This window comes from Natator depressus, chromosome 1, assembly GCF_965152275.1.
Source record: "Natator depressus isolate rNatDep1 chromosome 1, rNatDep2.hap1, whole genome shotgun sequence".
Taxonomy (NCBI): Eukaryota; Metazoa; Chordata; order Testudines; family Cheloniidae; genus Natator; species Natator depressus.
In genome coordinates this window covers 197541124-197560181 of record NC_134234.1, presented here as the reverse complement: position 1 = coordinate 197560181, position 19058 = coordinate 197541124, and the positions used below count along the sequence as shown (strand labels likewise).

The 19058-nt window shown below is 49.5% G+C and overlaps 1 protein-coding gene and 1 pseudogene across 1 annotated transcript in view; both read right to left on the bottom strand.

Annotated features, from left to right (window-relative positions):
- The window catches only part of BOC (BOC cell adhesion associated, oncogene regulated), a 113307-nt gene extending 94766 nt beyond the window's left edge, over positions 1 to 18541 (bottom strand). Inside the window, exon 1 of the mRNA XM_074973977.1 lies at positions 18139 to 18541. Within this exon, the coding sequence (XP_074830078.1) occupies positions 18139 to 18153 (15 nt within the window). The 5' untranslated portion in view covers positions 18154 to 18541. The remainder of the gene's footprint in view (positions 1 to 18138) is intronic.
- LOC142000001 (uncharacterized) lies at positions 3130 to 7600 on the bottom strand (annotated as a pseudogene).
- Positions 18542 to 19058: the final 517 nt, after the last annotated feature.

Here is a 19058-nt window from a genome sequence, read left to right as displayed (position 1 = left end):
TGTGTCTATAGTGTCTCCTGCTGGGGTTGGAGTAACTATGAATTCTCCCACAGCCAGGGTTCCTGCACTGCTGCCTACAGTGCCTCCTGCTGGGACAGCCTGGGACAGGAGTAGCCATGAATTCCCCTACATCAGAGTGTGTACCAAAGCCTGCTCTCATGGTGCGAAGATTGTTACCCTCGGCTCAGGTGCCTCCTGTTCTTTAATCAGGTAGCAGATTTATCATCCTGGAGAGCCCCACAAGGTTCCTGTAAAAACTCATATCTCCTGCTTGAAGCCAGAGGACTGGACCCCACAGTGCTCAGAAGACAACACTCTTGCCTGTTGGAAAGTGGGTGGAATCCCCAGGGAGGAGGTACATTAAAAGTGTAAGATACAGAACGACTTGGACAATTTTCTCCCCCCGACATACACACCTCCACCCGTGCCCCCTCCACAAAAAATCCCACACTGACCACTCACACGGCATGAGATATTTCAAATCCAAATTATTGTTTTTTAGAAAATAAGAAGGGGTTAATTTTTTTTAAAAGCCTTTTAACAGAAGTTGTCTTACAATCTTAAAAATATGCTATTAGGTTCTTTACAAAAATCCTTTCCTATAACGTGTTAGGGCTGTGATTTTCAAAAGACCCTAACTGAATTAGGTGCCAATTGAAATTCAGTGAGATTTGGGGACTTAACTCATTGAGATCCTTTTGGAAATCCCACTCTAGGTTACTCAAATAAATATTTGTCACACTATTCCCATGGCACTATTTGTCCTGTTTACTTTTTGCACTTCTCACAGCTTGGACAAGGAAAATAGGTGGTTGTTTTGCAGTCATTTTCATTAGCAGGTCCTTATGCCCTAGCACAATGATGCAATGTTTGGGTTGCAAATGTCGCAGAGGAATGTTTTTAGAGCTAAAAAAAAATTGTTTCCATTTGAATGATCTCGTGGTCTTTGGTTTTGTAAGAGCTTGGGTTTTTTGTCTTTTGCTTCCCCCCAGTTCCTAAATTTGGGCCCAAATTTAATCCTGATAATGTCATGATGAACTCTCTGGCACTTCTACCACATATCACATGGTATCCACATGCCTTTGATCATGGTCTTAAAGCTCTCCTCAGTAGGGTCATCCTTCAGTATCATGTGGTTCCCAAATTCTCTTTGTCAGGTCAGGGGCAAGGGGCAAGTGGTGACCATGACTAAAAGTCCCTGATTTGAACAATCCCACATTATTCCTTACTTGACACTGACACAAGCCCACCCCTCATGCAGGGCAGAGTACAATATGTGAGCAAGTTGGGAGAGTTAATTGGAAGAGTTACTAAGAAGGAAAAACAAAAAAGTAATAGGAAAGGCATCCTCATGTGACCAAGGGCTTAACCAGAACCAAGTCTTTCTCCTTCATCCTCCCCACCTGGAAAACAAGGGACCAGCCACTCACAGAGCGCCCTTCCACTGGCACGCTGCTCTGCTGGTGGTCTCAACTCTGCTCGGTTGCTCTTGTCTCGCCATACCACGTCAAGCATGCAGCCCGCTCAGCTGTTGTGTCCTGGCAGCAGACGGTGCAGTAGGTCTGCAAAACTGGTCATCCAACCACCGCTTCCCCTGCAACTCTGTTCTCCTGCAGACGCCATACCATGGCAAGCATGGAGCCTGCTCAGATCACCGCGGCAGTTATGAGCATTGTAAACACCTTGCACATTATCATGCAGTATATACAGAACCAGAACCTGCAAAAGCAGGCAAGGAGGCGATGGCAGTGTGGAGACGAGAGTGATGAGGACATGGACACAGACTTCTCTCAAAGCATGGGCCCTGGCAATCTGGCCATCCTGCTGGCAATGGGGCAGGCTCATGCCGTGGAACGCTGATTCTGGGCCCATGAAACAAGCACAGGCTGGTGGGACCGCATAGTGTTGCAGGTCTGGGAATGATTCCCAATGGCTGCGAAACTTTCGCATGTGTAAGGGCACTTTCATGGAACTTTGTGACTTGCTGTCCCCTGCCCTGAAGTGCAAGAATACCAGGATGGGAGTAGCCCTCACAGTTCACAAGCGAGTGGCGATAGCCCTCTGGAAGCTTGCAACACCAGACAGCTACCGGTCAGTTGGGAATCAATTTGGAGTGGACAAATCTACTGTGGGGGCTGCTGTGATCCAAGTAGCCAACACAATCACTGAGCTGCTGCTATCAAGGGTAGCGACTCTGGGAAATGTGCAGGTCATAGTGGATGGCTTTGCTGCAATGGGATTCCCTAACTGTGGTGGGGCGACAGACGGAACGCATATCCCTGTCTTGGGACTGGATCACCAAGGGAACCAGTACATAAACCACAAGGGGTACTTTTCAATAGTGCTGCAAGCACTGGTGGATCACAAGGGACGTTTCACCAACATCAACATGGGATGGCCAGGAAAGGTACATGACGCTCGCATCTTCAGGAACTTTGGTCTATATGAACAGCTGCAGCAAGGGACTTACGTTCCAGACCAGAAAATAACCGTTGGGGATGTTGAAATGCCTGTAGTTATCCTTGGGGACCCAGCCTACCCCTTAATGCCATGGCTCATGAAGCCATACACAGGCACCCTGGACAGTAGTAAGGAGCAGTTCAACTATAGGCTGAGCAAGTGCAGAATGGTGGTCAAATGTGCCTTTGGACGTTTAAAAGCTCGCTGGTGCTGTTTGCTGACTAGGTTATACCTCAGCAAAACCAATATTCCCACTGTTATTACTGTTTGCTGTGTGCTCCACAGTATCTGAGAGAGTAAGGGGGAGACGTTTATGGCGGGGTGGGAAGTTGAGGCAAATCGCCTGGCTGCTGATTACACGCAGCCAGACACCAGGGCGGTTAGAAGAGCACAGCATGGCGCACTGCGCATCAGAGAAGCTTTGAAAACCAGTTTCATGGCTGACCAGGCTACAGTGTGACAGTTATGTTTGTTTCTCCTTGATGAAAACCTGCCCCCTTGGTTCACTCTAGTTCCCTGTAAGCCAACCGCCCTCCCCTCCCCACTTCAATCACCGCTTGCAGAGGCAATAAAGTAATTGTTGTTTCAAATTCATGCATTCTTTTTTAATTCATCACACAAATGGGGAGATGACTGCCAAGGTAGCCCGGGAGGGCTGGGGGAGGAGGGAAGGACAAGGCCACACTGCACGTCAAAACTTATTGAATGCCAGACTTCTGTTGCTTGGGCAGTCCTCTGGGGTGGAGTGGTTGGGTGCCCGGAGAAGGCCCCCTTCCCGCGTTCTTGGGCGTCTCGGTGAGGAGGCTATGGAACTTGGGAAGGAGGGTGGTTGGTTACACAGGGGCTGCAGTGGCGGTCTGTGCCTTTCCTGCACCTCAACCATATGCCAGAGCATATCAGTTTGATCCTCCAGTAGCCTCAGCATTGCATCCTGCCTCCTCTCATCATGCTGCTGCCACCTTTCCTCTTGATCTCGCCATCTCTCCTGTTGCTCCCGCCACCTGTCCTCTTGCACGTCCCTCCTGTCCACTTTGTGCTTTCCTGGACTCTACCATTGTCTGCCTCCACGCATTCTGCTGGGCTCTTTCAGTTTGGGTGGACTGCATGAGCTCAGAGAACATTTCATTGCGAGTGCGTTTTTTTCACCTTCTTATCTGCACTAGCCTCTGGGACGGAGATGCTAGTGGCAGCATTGAAACATTTGCAGCTGCAGGAGGAAAAAAAGGGAGAGTAAAATTGAAAAAGACACATTGGCCATTTAAAAGGAGGGGCTGATGTTTTCGGGTTAACATGCAGCACAAACCCAACTAACCCCCCCCCACACCCAATTCTCTGGGATGATTGCTTCACTCCTCCCCCCACCACGTGGCTAACAGCGGAGATGATTTCTTTTTGGCCACAGGCAAACAGCCCAGCAGGAATGGCCACCTTTGAATGTCCCCTTAATAAAATTCATAGCATCATAGAATCATAGAATATCAGGGTTGGAGGGGATCTCAGGAGGTCATCTAGTCAACCCCCTGCTCAAAGCAGGGCCAATCCCCAACTAAATCATCCCAGCCAGGGCTTTGTCAAGCCTGACCTTAAAAACTTCTAAGGAAGGAGATTCCACCAGCTCCCTAGGTAACGCATTCCAGTGTTTCACCACCCTCCTAGTGAAAAAGTTTTTCCTAATATCCAACCTAAACCTCCCCCACTGCAACTTGAGACCATTACTCCTCATTCTGTCATCTGCTACCACTGAGAACAGTCTAGATCCATCCTCTTTGGAACCCCCTTTCAGGTAGTTGAAAGCCGCTATCAAATCCCCCTTCATTCTTCTCTTCCGCAGACTAAACAATCCCAGTTCCCTCAGTCTCTCCTCATAAGTCATGTGTTCCAGTCCCCTAATCATTTTTATTGCCCTCTGCTGGACGTTTTCCAATTTTTCCACATCCTTCTTGTGTCGTGGGGCCCAAAACTGGACACAGTACTCCAGATGAGGCCTCACCAATGTCGAATAGAGGGGAACGATCACGTCCCTCGATCTGCTGGCAATGCCCCTACTTATACACCCCAAAATGCCATTGGTCTTCTTGGCAACAAGGGCACACTGTTGACTCATATCCAGCTTCTCATCCACTGTAACCCCTAGGTCCTTTTCTGCAGAACTGCTGCCGAGCCATTCGGTCCCTAGTCTGTGCATGGGATTCTTTTGTCCTAAGTGCAGGACTCTGCACTTGTCCTTGTTGAACCGCCTCAGATTTCTTTTGGCCCAATCCTCTAATTTATCTAGGGCCCTCTGTATCCTATCCCTACCCTCCAGTGTATCTACCTCTCCTCCCAGTTTAGTGTCATCTGCAAACTTTCTGAGGGTGCAATCCACGCCATCCTCCAGATCATTAATGAAGATATTGAACAAAACCGGCCCGAGGACCGACCCTTGGGGCACTCCACTTGATACCGGCTGCCAACTAGACATGGAGCCATTGATCACTATCCATTGAGCCCGACAATCTAGCCAGCTTTCTGTCCATCTTATAGTCCATTCATCCAGCCCATACTTCTTTAACTTCCTGCAAGAATACGGTGGAAGACTGTGTCAAAAGCTTTGCTAAAGTCAAGGAACAACATGTCCACTGCTTTCCCCTCATCCAGAGCCAGTTGTCTCGTCATAGAAGGCAATTAGATTAGTCAGGCATGACTTGCCCTTGGTGAATCCATGCTGACTGTTCCTGATCACTTTCCTCTCCTCTAAGTGCTTCAGAATTGATTCCTTGAGGACCTGCTCCATGATTTTTCCAGGGACTGAGGTGAGGCTGACTGGCCTGTAGTTCCCAGGATCCTCCTTCTTCCCTTTTTTAAAGATTGGCACTACATTAGCCTTTTTCCAGTCGTCCAGGACCTCCCCCGATCGCCATGAGTTTTCAAAGACAATGGCCAATGGCTCTGCAGTCACATCCGCCAACTCCTTTAGCACTCTCGGATGCAGTACATCCGGCCCCATGGACTTGTGCTTGTCCAGCTTTTCTAAATAGTCCCAAACCACTTCTTTCTCCACAGAGGGCTGATCCCCTCCTCCCCATGCTGTGCTGCCCAGTGCAGTAGTCTGGGAGTTGACCTTGTTCATGAAGACAGAGGCAAAAAAAGCATTGAGTACATTAGCTTTTTCCACATCCTCTGTCACTAGGTTGCCTCCCTCATTCAGTAAGGGGCTCACACTTTCCTTGACTTTCTTCTCGTTGCTAACATACCTGAAGAAACCCTTCTTGTTACTCTTAACATCTCTTGCTAGCTGCAACTCCAGGTGTGATTTGGCCTTCCTGATTTCACTCCTGCATGCCCGAGCAATATTTTTATACTCTTCCCTGGCCATTTGTCCATTCCTCCACTTCTTGTAAGCTTCTTTTTTGTGTTTAAGATCAGCAAGGATTTCACTGTTAAGCCAAGCTGGTCGCCTGCCATATTTACTATTCTTTCTACACATCGGGATTGTTTGTCCCTGTAACCTCAATAAGGATTCTTTAAAATACAGCCAGCTCTCCTGGACTCCTTTCCCCCTCATGTTATTCTCCCAGGGGATCCTGCCCATCAGTTCCCTGAGGGAGTCAAAGTCTGTTTTTCTGAAGTCCAGGGTCCGTATTCTGCTGCTCTCCTTTCTTCCTTGTGTCAGGATCCTGAACTCGACCATCTCATGGTCACTGCCTCCCAGGTTCCCCTCCACTTTTGCTTCCCCTACTAATTCTTCCCGGTTTGTGAGCAGCAGGTCAAGAAGAGCTCTGCCCCTAGTTGGTTCCTCCAGCACTTGCACCAGGAATTGTCCCCTACACTTTCCAAAAACTTCCTGGATTGTCTGTGCACTGCTGTATTGCTCTCCCAGCAGATATCAGGGTGATTGAAGTCTCCCATGAGAACCAGGGCCTGCGATCTAGTAACTTCCGTTAGTTGCCGGAAGAAAGTCTCGTCCACCTCATCCCCCTGGTCCGGTGGTCTATAGCAGACTCCCACCATGACATCACCCTTGTTGCTCACACTTCTAAACTTAATCCAGAGACTCTCAGGTTTTTCTGCAGTTTCATACCGGAGCTCTGAGCAGTCATACTGCTCTCTTACATACAATGCAACTCCCCCTCCTTTTCTGCCCTGCCTGTCCTTCCTGAACAGTTTATATCCATCCATGACAGTACTCCAGTTATCCGAGTTATCCCACCAAGTCTCTGTGGGACAATTCCCCTATTTCAACCAGGTGACCATGAATGATCTCACTCTCCTGAGGGTAACACAGAGAGAGATAAAGAATGGATGTTGTTTGAATGCCAGCAAACACCGGGACCACACGCTGCCATGCTTTCTTATGCAATGATTCCAGACTACGTACTACTGGCCTGCCGTGGTAAAGTATCCTACCATGGAGGATGCAATAAGGCTGCCCTCCCCAGAAACCTTTTGCAAAGGCTTTGGGAGTACCTCCAGGACAGCTTCATTGAGATGTCCCTGGAGGATTTCCACTCCATCCCCAGACATGTTAACAGACCTTTTCAGTAGCTGTACTGGCTGCGAATGCATCCCAAGTCTTCAGGGCAAATTAATCATTAAACACGCTTGCTTTTAAACCGTGTATTATATTTACAAAGGTACACTCACCAGAGGTGCCTTCTCTGCCTTCAAGGTCCGGGAGCTTGGGTTGGGAGGGTGCTGTCTCCAGGGTAATAAACAGTTCCTGGCTGTTGGGGACACCAGTTTCTCCGCTTGCCTGGTGTGCTCTATCATCTTCCTCATCCCCAAAATCCTCATCCCAGTTGCGTGAAGACTCCCTTGCAGGACTCCACGTACAGGTGAGGGGTAGTTGTAGGGGCACCCCCTAGAATTGCATGCAGCTCATCATAGAAGCAGCATGTCTGAGGCTCTGACCCCGAGGAGGTGTTTGCCTCTTGGGTTTTTTGGTAGGCTTGCCTGAGCTCCTTAAATTTCACATGGCACTGCTGCGGGTCCCTGTGATAGCCTCTGTCCTTCATGCCCTTGGAGATTTTTTCAAATATTTTGGCATTTTATCTTTTGGAACGGAGTTCTGATGGCACGGATTCATCTCCCCATACAGTGATCAGATCCAGTACCTCCATTTGGTTCATGCTGGAGCTCTTTTGCGATTCTGGGACTCCATGGTCACCTCTGCTGATGAGCTCTGCATGGTCACGCCGCGGTGGCCAAACAGGAAATGAAATTCAAAAGTTCGCGGGGCTTTTCCTGTCTACCTGGCCAGTGCATCCGAGTTGAGAGTGCTGTCCAGAGCGGTCAGAATGGAGCACTGTAGGATAGTTCCCGGAGGCCAATACCGTCGAATTGCGTCCACACTACCCCAAATTCGACCCGGCGATGTCGATTTCAGCGCTAATCCCCTCGTCGGAAAGGAGTACAGAAATCGATTTTAAGAGCCCATTAAGTCGACAAAAATGGCTTCAGCATGTGGACGGGTGCAGGGTTAAATCGATCTAACGCTGCTAAATTCGACCTAAACTCGCAGTGTAGACCAGGGCTGAGTCCTGGCTTGTTTATAGCCATACAATCTAGGACACTTTAGTGCGCCATGATACTGTACAGGACATCATAACCCCACCCCTGGCATGGCTCTGGGAGTGAGTGGTACTGTAGGCCATAGCAGCACACACTGGGAGGTCCTAGTACCTGAGAGGCACCTAGAGAACCAAGCCTCCCAGCTGGTGATGTTATGGTACCCCAAGGGGCACACTCTGTGGAACACCATAATCATCAGTCTGGGCCTGTGTGAGAAAACCAAGGGACACTTTGTATGGGACATGGTAACTGCAAGTCCGAGAGCTCAGTAACCACCTGTGCACCCCCAGAATGTGTTATAGTTCTGGGGGCCATGTTGACTAGGATATGGTAACTACACGCCCTGTCTCCCCTGTTTGCACATCACTATCTGCTGCTGGATTGTGGTTCCTTAACGTTATAGAAATAGGCTATTTATTCAGTTTGGCATCTACATCAATTCTTTCGTATTTCTCTCTTCCCCTCCCAATGCTGCCTCCCCCCAGCCAAGCTAATGTCTTCCAGATGAGGTGCTAGGAGCTGCTAATTGCACCCGGATCCATCATGATTTGTGCTTCAGTCAGCAAGGCACCTCACTAATGGATCAGAGACTTGGCAGTGGGCCTGGGACCAGCGTCAAAGGAAACAGATGAGAGAAAGAAAGAGCAGAGGGTTAGAGAGAGAAAGAGCGCAGAGAGACCAAGAATGGGAAACTATCCCTCTTCTGAGCAGCCAGTGCCTGAATCCTGATAAGGCTTGTGGTACTCCCCAGTGAAATTGCATGTGTGGGATTTCAGACAGCACAGCCTCATTCCTTTCCCTGAGCAGAAACCTGACACCTGCCCTGGCTGGCCCTTCACTTTCTTTCCAATCACTTGGCAGGGAGCACACAGCTCTGAGGGAGGCTCATGTTCTAAGGCTGACAGCAATGCAGAGCGATAACACACCTGGGTTTTATGAGCTTTCCTCCCATGCAGGGCCTCTGCTGGCTTGAGCTACTGGAGCCAGTTTTCCTGGAGCAGAGCTTGAAGAGGCCTGGCTGAGGAAAGCTGGGAACCACGGTCCAAGCCGTTTCTTCCCAATCAATCAGATGCATTCATCATGCTTTAGGAACACCCTGTGGGAGAAGAGGAACCAGACAGGCCAATGGGAAATCTGAATCCTGGTGGTGGTGAGGGGAGGGAGAGACGAAGGGTAGAGAAAATAAGAGGGATGGGGAAATAGGGTTGCCAGGTGTCTGTTTTTGACTGGAACACCCGGTCAAAAAGGGATTGTGGCAACTCCACTCAGCACCACTGACTGGGCCATTCAAAGTCTAGGTGGCATGGGGCTGACAGACTCCTGGAAGTGGTGACACATCCCCCGGCAACTAGGTGTAGGTGCAGCCAGCAGGCACCGCTCCCACAGTTCCCATTGGCCAGGAACCACGGCCAGTGGGAGCTGCGGGGGAGACACCTGCGGGTGGAGGCAGAGCGCACCGCATAGAGCCGCCTGGCCACCCCTGTGCATAGGAGCCAAGGGACATGTTGCCACTTCTGGGGAGCACCCCCCCGAGGTAAGCACTGCCCAGAGCCCACAACTTGAACCGCTCCCACACCCCAACCTCCTGCCCCAGCCCAGAGCCCCCTCCCGCACCCTGACCCCCCCCCCCACATTTCTGGCCCCACTCTGGAACCCACACCCCTAGCCTAGAACCCATACCCCCTCCCACACCCCAACCTCCTGCCTCAGCCTGGACCCCCTCCCTCACTCCAAACCCCTCAGCTCCAACCCCCAGCCCAGAGCCCCCTCCTGCACTGCAAACCCCTCATCCCCAGCTGCACCCCAGAGCCTCCTCCCCAGCCCCCTGGCCCCAGGCCAGAGCCCCTCCTGCACTCCAAACCCCTCATTTCTGGCACCCAACCCAGAACCCACCCCCTCCAGCCCAGAGTCCCCTCCTGTACCCCAATTCCCTGCCCCATCCCAGTGAAAATGAGTGAGTGAGGGTGGGGGAGAGCGAGCAACAGAGAGAGGAGGGATGGAGTGAGCAGGGGTGGGGCCTTGAAGAAGGGGCGGGGTTAGGGTGTTCAGTTTTGTGCGATTAGAATGTTGGCAACCCTATGGGGAAGTGGGGGCATAGGTGCCAACTCTGTGGGTGCTCCAGGGCTGGAGCACCCATGGGGAAAAATTGGTGGGGTGCTCTGCACCCACCGGCAGCTCCCCGTCCTGCCCCCACCGCCCCAGCTCACCTCCGCTCCGCCTCCTCCCCTGAGCGCGCCGGGCTCTGCTCGGGGAAGAGGCGGGGCTGGGGCGGGGATTTGGGGAAGGGGTCCAACAGGGGCAGGGAGGGGGCGGAGTTGGGGCAGAGACTTTGTGGAAAGGGTTGTAATGGGTGCGGGGCAGGGGCGGGAAAGGGTTGTAATGGGTGCGGGGCCAGTGGGGGCGGGCGCGAGCACCCACCGGCGCCGGGGAAAGTTGGTGCCTATGAGTGGGGAGAACGGTGCGGAGGGAAAGAAAACAGGAAGGAGGGAGCGAGGAGTGAAGAGGGAGGGAGATTCAGGAAGGAGAAGGAAGAGAAAGAGGGTCTGAGAAGTGAGAAACATAATGTGAGGTACTGGAATGAGGTGAGGAGGCCCGAAGGCACAAAGGGGAAAAAGGGGAGTAGGACAAGGAGGGAAACACAAGAATGAGTGGTGGTAGGAAGGAGCCTGATAGAGTAGTTAGGGGACAGCCCATTTGGGTCCTATCCTAGCTGACTCACACACCTTTCCCTGTTTGGAGAGGTTCTGTTACTGGTTTGACTGGGCTTTAGTTTTCCCTGTCTCTGAACTGTCTGGTTTCATCTGCAAAGAGCACCACCAAGATGGCATGAGGGAGACCACTCACACAACTCTACCCACTAGGCCAGAGCCAGGAGGGCTGAGAATCCTCCAGGGCCTCCCCGGGAGAAGAACTTCCAAACCTGTGGGGGCTTCTCCCAATGTTATAGAAGTTTGCCAGTCAACATGGCTGGAGGGTATAATAGGCCAGGATACTGCATATCTCCCTTTGGAGGCGTGCCGCTGGCCTGCCATCTTTGGAGTGCTGCCATGCTGCGCCCCGAGGCGCCACTCCCGCATCCCGGTCTTGCCTGGCGGTCCTACCCATGCTGCTCCTCTTCCCATCCCTGCTCTACTGCTTCTCCCATGGCGCCCCCCCAGCCATCTCTTGTGCTTCTCTGGTGCTTCCCTGCTAGGGTGATGAGGTGTCCAGTTTTGGACCAGAACACCCAGTCTAAAAGGGATCCTGGTGCGGCTCTGGTCAGCACCGCTGACTGGGCCATTGAACGCCCAGTTAGCACGGCACCACAATGGGGCTGGCAGGCTCCCTGCTAGCCACCATGCCGCAGACTGCGCGACTCCCAGGCTGGGTAGCAGCTGGCATGTCTGGCTCCTAGGCTTAGGGGCTACCGGGGGTGGGGGGGCGGGGAGCGGGGGCTCCACATGCTGCCCTGCCCCCCAGCACAGCTCCCATTGGCTGGGTCAGGGCAGGGGAGGAACTAGCGCCACTCGAGTGCTCAGCAGGAGGCTGCTGAGGAGTTGCGTGGTGCACGCCTCTCCTGCTGTTGCCCGGCCCTCTTCTCCTCATGTGGCTGGGCTCGAGCTGCAGTGCGTGCCCTGCGGCGAACCGCGGTCTGTTGCAAACCACGGTCTGTGTATCCCCATATCTGGGTGCTGGGAATGGGGCTGCATCCCCATCACTGCATCACTCCATATCCCAATCCCCTCACACCACAGCCCCGTCATTGCATCCCTCCCCTATCCCATCCTATCCTGCCCCTCACACCTACCCATCCCAGCCCTGGACCTTACAGTGCTTTCCTACCCATCCTCTCTACCGCCTGGAGTCGCCACCCCCATGTCCCTCACCCCCCAAGCCCCTGCACCCCATTCACCTCCATACACTGCTGCACTCCCATTATATCCCTATATACCCCTGTTCCCCCCACATCCTCATGCACCTGTAGCCTTCTGCCTCCCCCTGCATCCCCATCCATCCCACATACCTCCTCCTCTCTCCTTCACTGCCCCCTCTCACCCCAAGCCTGCTCTCAGCCTTGGCCTCTTTCCCTCCCCATCCTCTCTCCTCCACCTCCCCCCCCTCCAAAATCTTTTCCCCTCCAACCCATCCTCCTCTCTTCCTGGCTGGGTGATTTAGGCAGCCCCTGGAAAAGTGTGTGAAAAAGTGTCTCTGTGTAGGCAAGTGTGTGCATGTATGTGTGTAAGAGACTGTGTGTGTCTTTGTATAGGGAGATGCGTACATTGCTGCATATGTGTATACCTTTGCGAATAAAATTAGTAGCCTAACTCTTTGACTTTTATTCCTTTTGCTGGCTTGCACACACAAAAAATTGATGACATAAAATGTGTGTATTCATTTCATAACAATTTTTTAAAAGAGAAGGGAACTCTAAAAGATATGTATTGTTTCTTAAAAAGTGAATGTTGACTAGTAATTGCAGAAGAGCCAATATATCATACATTTCTCCCAACCTCTGTCTAGCTACATTATAAACTCTTTGTTGCAGACTCTTTTTGTGTGTATATCCAGCACCTACCGCCCTGGAGCCCTGATCTTAGTTGGAGTCTCTAAGCACTAAACAACAATTGTAATAATAAATATATTTCCACATTATGTGTTAGTGCATGCTAGATGTGTACACATGAATACACGTGTGTATCTGCATGTAGGTGTGGGAGTCAGTTTCTACAGGTTTATTTATATAGGTATATGGACAGGTGTCCATTTCTGTGGTTGTGCTCTATGGATTTGTATTTGGGCGTCAGGAGTGGACCTTCAATGAACCCATTGCAGCTGTGATAATGTCTGGTCCTAATTCCACACATAAAATTACAATAACGTAGTGAACAAAAAACATGGAGCTGGTTACAAAAAATGGAAAGAGGGGAGGGAAAGAATCATGAAAATCTTTGTGAAATTTCATTTTTTTAAAAATTACCCTTTTAACTATTTTGCTGCCAGCTGTAGTGTCCTATAACAAATAAAACCTGAACTTAGCATAATATATCTGTCAAAACAATAAATATGACCGTTTGGGCCTTGCAGTGAAAATGAGCACGTGAGTGATGGTGGGGGGAAGCAAGCGATGGGGGGTGGGAGGGAATGGAGTGAATGGGGCCGGGCTTCAGGGAAGGGGTGGGGCAGCAGACAGGGCAAGGGTGTTTGGTTTTCTGGAATTAGAAAGTTGGTAACCCTAGCTGCTTCTCACACTTCTCCACCGACTCAGAGGCAGAGATGAGTGCACAGGGGGCACCTCAGAGGAGGGGGCTGAACAGGGCCAGGCCTTGCGGGGAGCAGGGAGTGGGGCCACAGTCCAGGTGCCAGTGCCCCCTCCCTAAAGGGGCCCAGCCTCCCCAAATGCAGGAGTCGCGCACTGCCCATGCCAGTCAGTACCTGAGACACAGGCCAGTTATCAGGCAGCTGGATGACAACTGCAAGGACACCAGAAGTTGGGAGCTTCCCACACAGAGAAAGATGCATTTCAGGCCAGGAACAAGAATGTCGTCTTAGGTGAAAGGGGTAAGATGTCCAATCTACTAGTGCCTCCCTGTTGACTCTGTTCCATATCCTCTATAAGGCTGTCACTGGTAGGGTGACCTGACAGCAACTGTGAAAAATCAGGACAGGGGGTGGGGGTGGGGGGGGGGGGGGGAGAAATAGGAGCCTATATAAGAAAAAGACCCAAAAATCGGGACTGTCCCTATAAAATCGGGACATCTGGTCACCCTAGTCCCTGGAGCTTCCCCCCTCAGTAACTGTTACAACTGATCAGCAACAACAGCCTGCATCCTTGTACAGGAGACCAAAGACCTCTAGCACCACATTCCATAAATCTTCTGCTTCAGCATCCAAACCCTGGGGTTGGGGGAAAATTTGTACCAATCCCTCTGATATTAGTCCAAATGTTACATGACTATCTTCCCCTCTAGCGGCCAGAGTCCTTGTGGAGATGTAAGGTCTAAAAGTGGTGGCAATGCTCCCCACCAGTGAAATATGCCTAGGGTTCAAGTATAAACAAGAATAAGCACATATGGAGGGCTTTTCATCTGTAGATCTCACAGCACTTTACAAGAGACAGGCCAGTATTATAATCTCCATTAAGAAATGGAGGCACAGACTAGTGAAGTGACTTTCCCATGGGTCACACAGTGAGTGAATGGTACAGCCAGGAATAGGCCTCAGGAGGACTCTCAGTCTTGTGCCTTATCTATTGGACCACATCTGTTGCACCATCAACTGTGAAGTCCACACAATCATAGAGTCATTGCCATGGGAAGCAAGGTTTAAAGCCAGATTTAGGCTAAATGCAAATTCCAAAGTAGTGTGAAGAATAAATGAACGGTGTTGCTAATCTGGAGGGATGGGAAATGCTCTGAATTAAAATTCCATCAATTGCAAACAGGAGAAGCCTGGTAGAGAGACCTAAAGAAATGATCTGTGGCTGCCAGGGATGGCAGCTATGGAGAGAGGCTTCCAGTAACAATGTTACAGCGCCAGTTGTGTTAGATAACCACTACTTGTGCCCTCTAAACCATGGCTAGACTCACTGTGTGTACGTGGGCACAAATCTCAGCTGAGACGCCAACCACGACCCTCATGGCCCGTAGGCACCAGCTCTAATGGGAACCTCTGCTGGTCCCAACCAGTAAGAACCACGCAAAGCTCCTCTTGGCTGAAGGTTGCTCTTTCATCAACTTTGCAATTCTTGGCAAAGTTCATAGGGAGTTTCCACTAGACTATGATTCATTTAGTGAAATTGATCTTGGCCAGCAAGGGAGGGAAGCAGAGACAGACAGAGACACCACACACTTTGAGCAGAGAAAAGAACTGGGGAGTAGCCAGAGGTCAGCTGAAAGGCAAAAGGGACCTGTTCTACAAGATATGGGGCTTTTGTCAGCTTTGCTGGACAGTCCATTGGTTTCACAGTGAAGGCAGAAGGTTGAACCCCTTGCAGACAGTGTGTATTTACAGACTGGCTAGCTCATGTCTCTAAAGCATTCTGGAGATGAAAGGCAGCTAAGTATCTTTTTTCTTACATACACCTAGTTATTCTCGGCCATGTTTAATAAATACACTTTCCAGGTGTTGGAGGCACCAAAACCCCAAAGATGGAGATTTCTGACAACCTTTCATGTTTTTCCATACACAAAGAGCAAAGTATTTCCCATCTGGGTGACCTTTATTGTAGATTGAGACCAAGTCAAAGGGAAGAAAGATAAAGTCTCCCAGCAAGAGAGAATGACAGGTTTGTGCATCTCCCCTATGTCTGCTCTGAAACAAACAGAAAACGTCTGCACATGACAGAGCCCTTAGAGATTTAACAGCTTGGCGCAGCACACTGAAAACAAAGGCATAATACCGGCATAGCTAATTGCAGCACACTTTTGACCTAGTAACTATTCCCAATGTCATTGCTGGAGAGTGCCTACTATGGGACAGTGAGGGGAACCAAATGCTCAGGCCATCAGGGCTTCTTGTGAAGATGTACCAGCAATGCCTAGCTGTTGCACCATGACTATATTATGGTTCTGCAACACCCATGTGATGCAAGGGCACATTCATCCCTGGTGTAATCCCCACCTAAATAAATGGAGTTGCAGCAGGTCCAGCATCTCCTCCTCTTACTTCTTTGCTCCACCCCCATTTATGGCCAATTTCTGGTGTGTTCTCGCTTCTCTCTCCCCACACACACACCAGTACCCCTCCCAGACCGGTCTACTTGGAGAGATCTCTCACATGAGTGAGGGAGTTTAGGTTTCATAGTGCTCTGCTTGCTTGGCCTAAATCTAGGCCAAGCAAAAGCTGCTCCAGTCAGCCCCATGGCCCCCACAGGTAGCCCCTGACATGCCTGTAGAGCTGCAGGGGATGTTTCTTCTCTAGAAGATCTCTGACCCTCGCCCCCAGAATGCTAGTTTCCTTACTGTGACTCTCCGATGCTTACATTAGCACTGTGCTGTTTCTGCTTGGTACCTGGCCTTTTGCCTGCCCCATCCTTGTTCACCAGCCACAGAAGCAGGAGCAAACAAGTGCTGTAGCAGCCACCTACTACTGGATGGGACTCCCTTAGAAGTTCAAAAAAAGCTGCCTCAATCTGGTTGAGGCAGTGCTGTTGATAAATACAAGGCCCTTCCTTCATCTCCCTCTTTCCCCATCCTTCCCAGGGCTGAGCCGTCTGCTGTCACAGCAGTCTCGGGGCTGGACAATGCAGGTGGGAAGTCAAAATCCAAGGAGTGGGGACTAAACAGTTGTCTTCACAGCACTAGACTCATAGAAATATAGGGCTGGAGGGGACCTGGAGAGGTCATTTAGTCAAGTCCCCTGTGCTGAGGCAGGACCAAGTAAACCTAGATCCTTGACAGGTGTTAGTCTAATCTTTACTTAATAAATGATAGGGATTCCCTAACCTTCCTTGGAAACCTAGTCCAGAGTTTAACTACACTTTTCCTTGCTGCAGATTAAGCCCATTTCTTGTCCTACCATCAGGAGCTGTAAAGAAAAGTTGATCATTCTCTTTATAAACAGCCCTTAACAGATGTGAAGGCTTCTCAGGTTCCCCTCAGGTCTTCTTTTCTCAAGAAGAAACGTACCCAGGTTTAAATGGTGTCAAAAGTCTTTCTAAAAATCAAGGTACATCATACATCTACTGCTCCTCCCCCTACTGCACTAGGCCAATAATACTGTCAAAGAAGGAAACTAGGCTGGTTTGGCATAATTTGCTCTTGACAGATCCATGCTGCCTATTCCCTTATAACCGTATTATCCTCTAGGTGCTTACAAATGGACTGTTCAACAACATGTTCCTGTATTGAAGTTAGGCCAAGGCTACAGCAATAGGCTCAAGGTACTCAGCATGTGTTCAACATCTCTCTTAAGCCCAATGTTGAGAACTTTGGCTGTGACAATACCATTTATTTTTTCATGATTTTATTCACACTATCAGATTAGGCCAGTTCTCGATATAGTGCTCAAGACAGTTCACTAGTGAATTCCATCGCACGTCTTGGGGGAGAGTTAGCTTGGTTCCTCCCACTTTTTTCAGAGCAGCTGCTGCACGGTGGTTGTGACGGAAGTATTTTGCAATTTCAACACCGAAGTCTTGGGCTAGGAGGTGAATCAAATGAGCACTGCAAGCATATGTTATTAGCGTGGGACTCTTCACTCTCTAAATTTCTACTCATCTTGGATACATTTGCAGCATTGTCTGTGACCAAGCTGCATACTAGACATTTGAATTCCCCCCCACAGTTTGTTATAGCTTTTACTGCTACTTCTCGTAAGTATTCTGCTGTTTGTGCATTTCCTGATGTATCAATTGTTTTTGACAACAGAAGGGAATGGCTTCCTTACCCACAAGCATAAAACAACAAAATCATTGTGGACAGTGCTCCACTCATCAAGACTCAGGTTAACAATTTCACCCTCTAGACCTTTTGCACACTGCTCAATTTCTCTTTCATACACTTTATCCAGTTATTTGCCTGCAACATCTGCTCTGTTGGGTGGACGGTATCCTGGTCTTAATGACTGAACCATTTTAATGAAGTGTGGGTTCTCAATCATATGAAAAAGGAGAGTTTGTTGCATAACAAACCAGGCAATTTTCTCATCAATTACCTCTTTTCATAATCTGCTGGTTCTTATCTCCATCATCCAGAAACTGCCATAGACAAGGTTGTGTTCCCCCCGCCCTTTTGCTACAGGTGATATACTGTGGCTATATGACATACATGTTATGACAAACACTATCATTGGCAGATATCTCTAAAACTATAGAAAATGATGGTGATCTTAAAGGTGGATAGTCTTCAGAATCCTGCACATTGAGGATGGATTCTCCTAAACAAAATAAGTCACTGTAGTTATTTAATCATCCTGTTTTTAGTATTACTCATTGCCATTCACTGACACTCAGTACTACTTTAAAGGTGAAATTGTAAAAGGAAGATCTGCCTATTTCAGCTATTTATTTTTATCACAACTGCATCTAAAACGATAGTACCATAGAGTAACAACTATATTTTTTGCTCAAACATGAGAATTCAAGAATAGTCCAGAAGGAAGACAGGCAGTCCTTAAGAAACAAGTATGAAATAAAAAAAGTTTACCAACCTGAAGATCCTGCATGTTCAGTCATGTTCCTTTCATCATCTTCAACGGAGCTTCCATCCTTCTCAGGATGTTGTTTCCTTTGGGCAACCAGGCCTTGCATTTCTTTGTTGCACTGTTTGCATTTCGCAAGCATGCCTGTCTTGTCCACTGTAACCCCTAGGTCCTTTTCCGCAGAACCTGTGGGTAAGAAGCTGGATATGAGTAAACAGTGTGCCCTTGTTGCCAAGGCGGCTAACGGCATGTTCGGCTGTATAAGTAGGGGCATCGCCAGCAGATCGAGGGACGTGATCGTTCCCCTCTATTCGACATTGGTGAGGCCTCATCTGGAGTACTGTGTCCAGTTTTGGGCCCCACATTACAAGGATGTGGAAAAAACTGGAAAGCGTCCAGCGGAGGGCAACAAAAATGATTAGGGGACTGGAACACATGACTTATGAGGAGAGGCTGAGGGAACTGGGATTATTTAGTCTGCAGAAGAGAAGAATGAGGGGGGATTTGATAGCTGCTTTCAACTATCTGAAAGGGGGTTCCAAAGAGGATGGATCTAGACTGTTCAGTGGTAGCAGATGACAGAACAAGGAGTAATGGTCTCAAGTTGCAGTGGGGGAGGTTTAGGTTGGATATTAGGAAAAACTTTTTCACTAGGAGGGTGGTGAAGCACTGGAATAGGTTACCTAGTGAGGTGGTGGAAGCTCCTTCCTTTGAGGGTTTAAGGTCAGGCTTTATAAAGCCCTGTCTGGGATGATTTAGTTGAGGATTGGTCCTGCTTTGAGCAGGGGGTTGACTAGATGACCTCCTGAGGTCCCTTCCAACCCTGATATTCTATGATAGAGGAACTTCATTAAAATATTCCCAAACTGGGAATATTTTACAGCCTGCTGCCATTATAGGTTCCCTTCTAGTGAGAGAATGGTATGGTA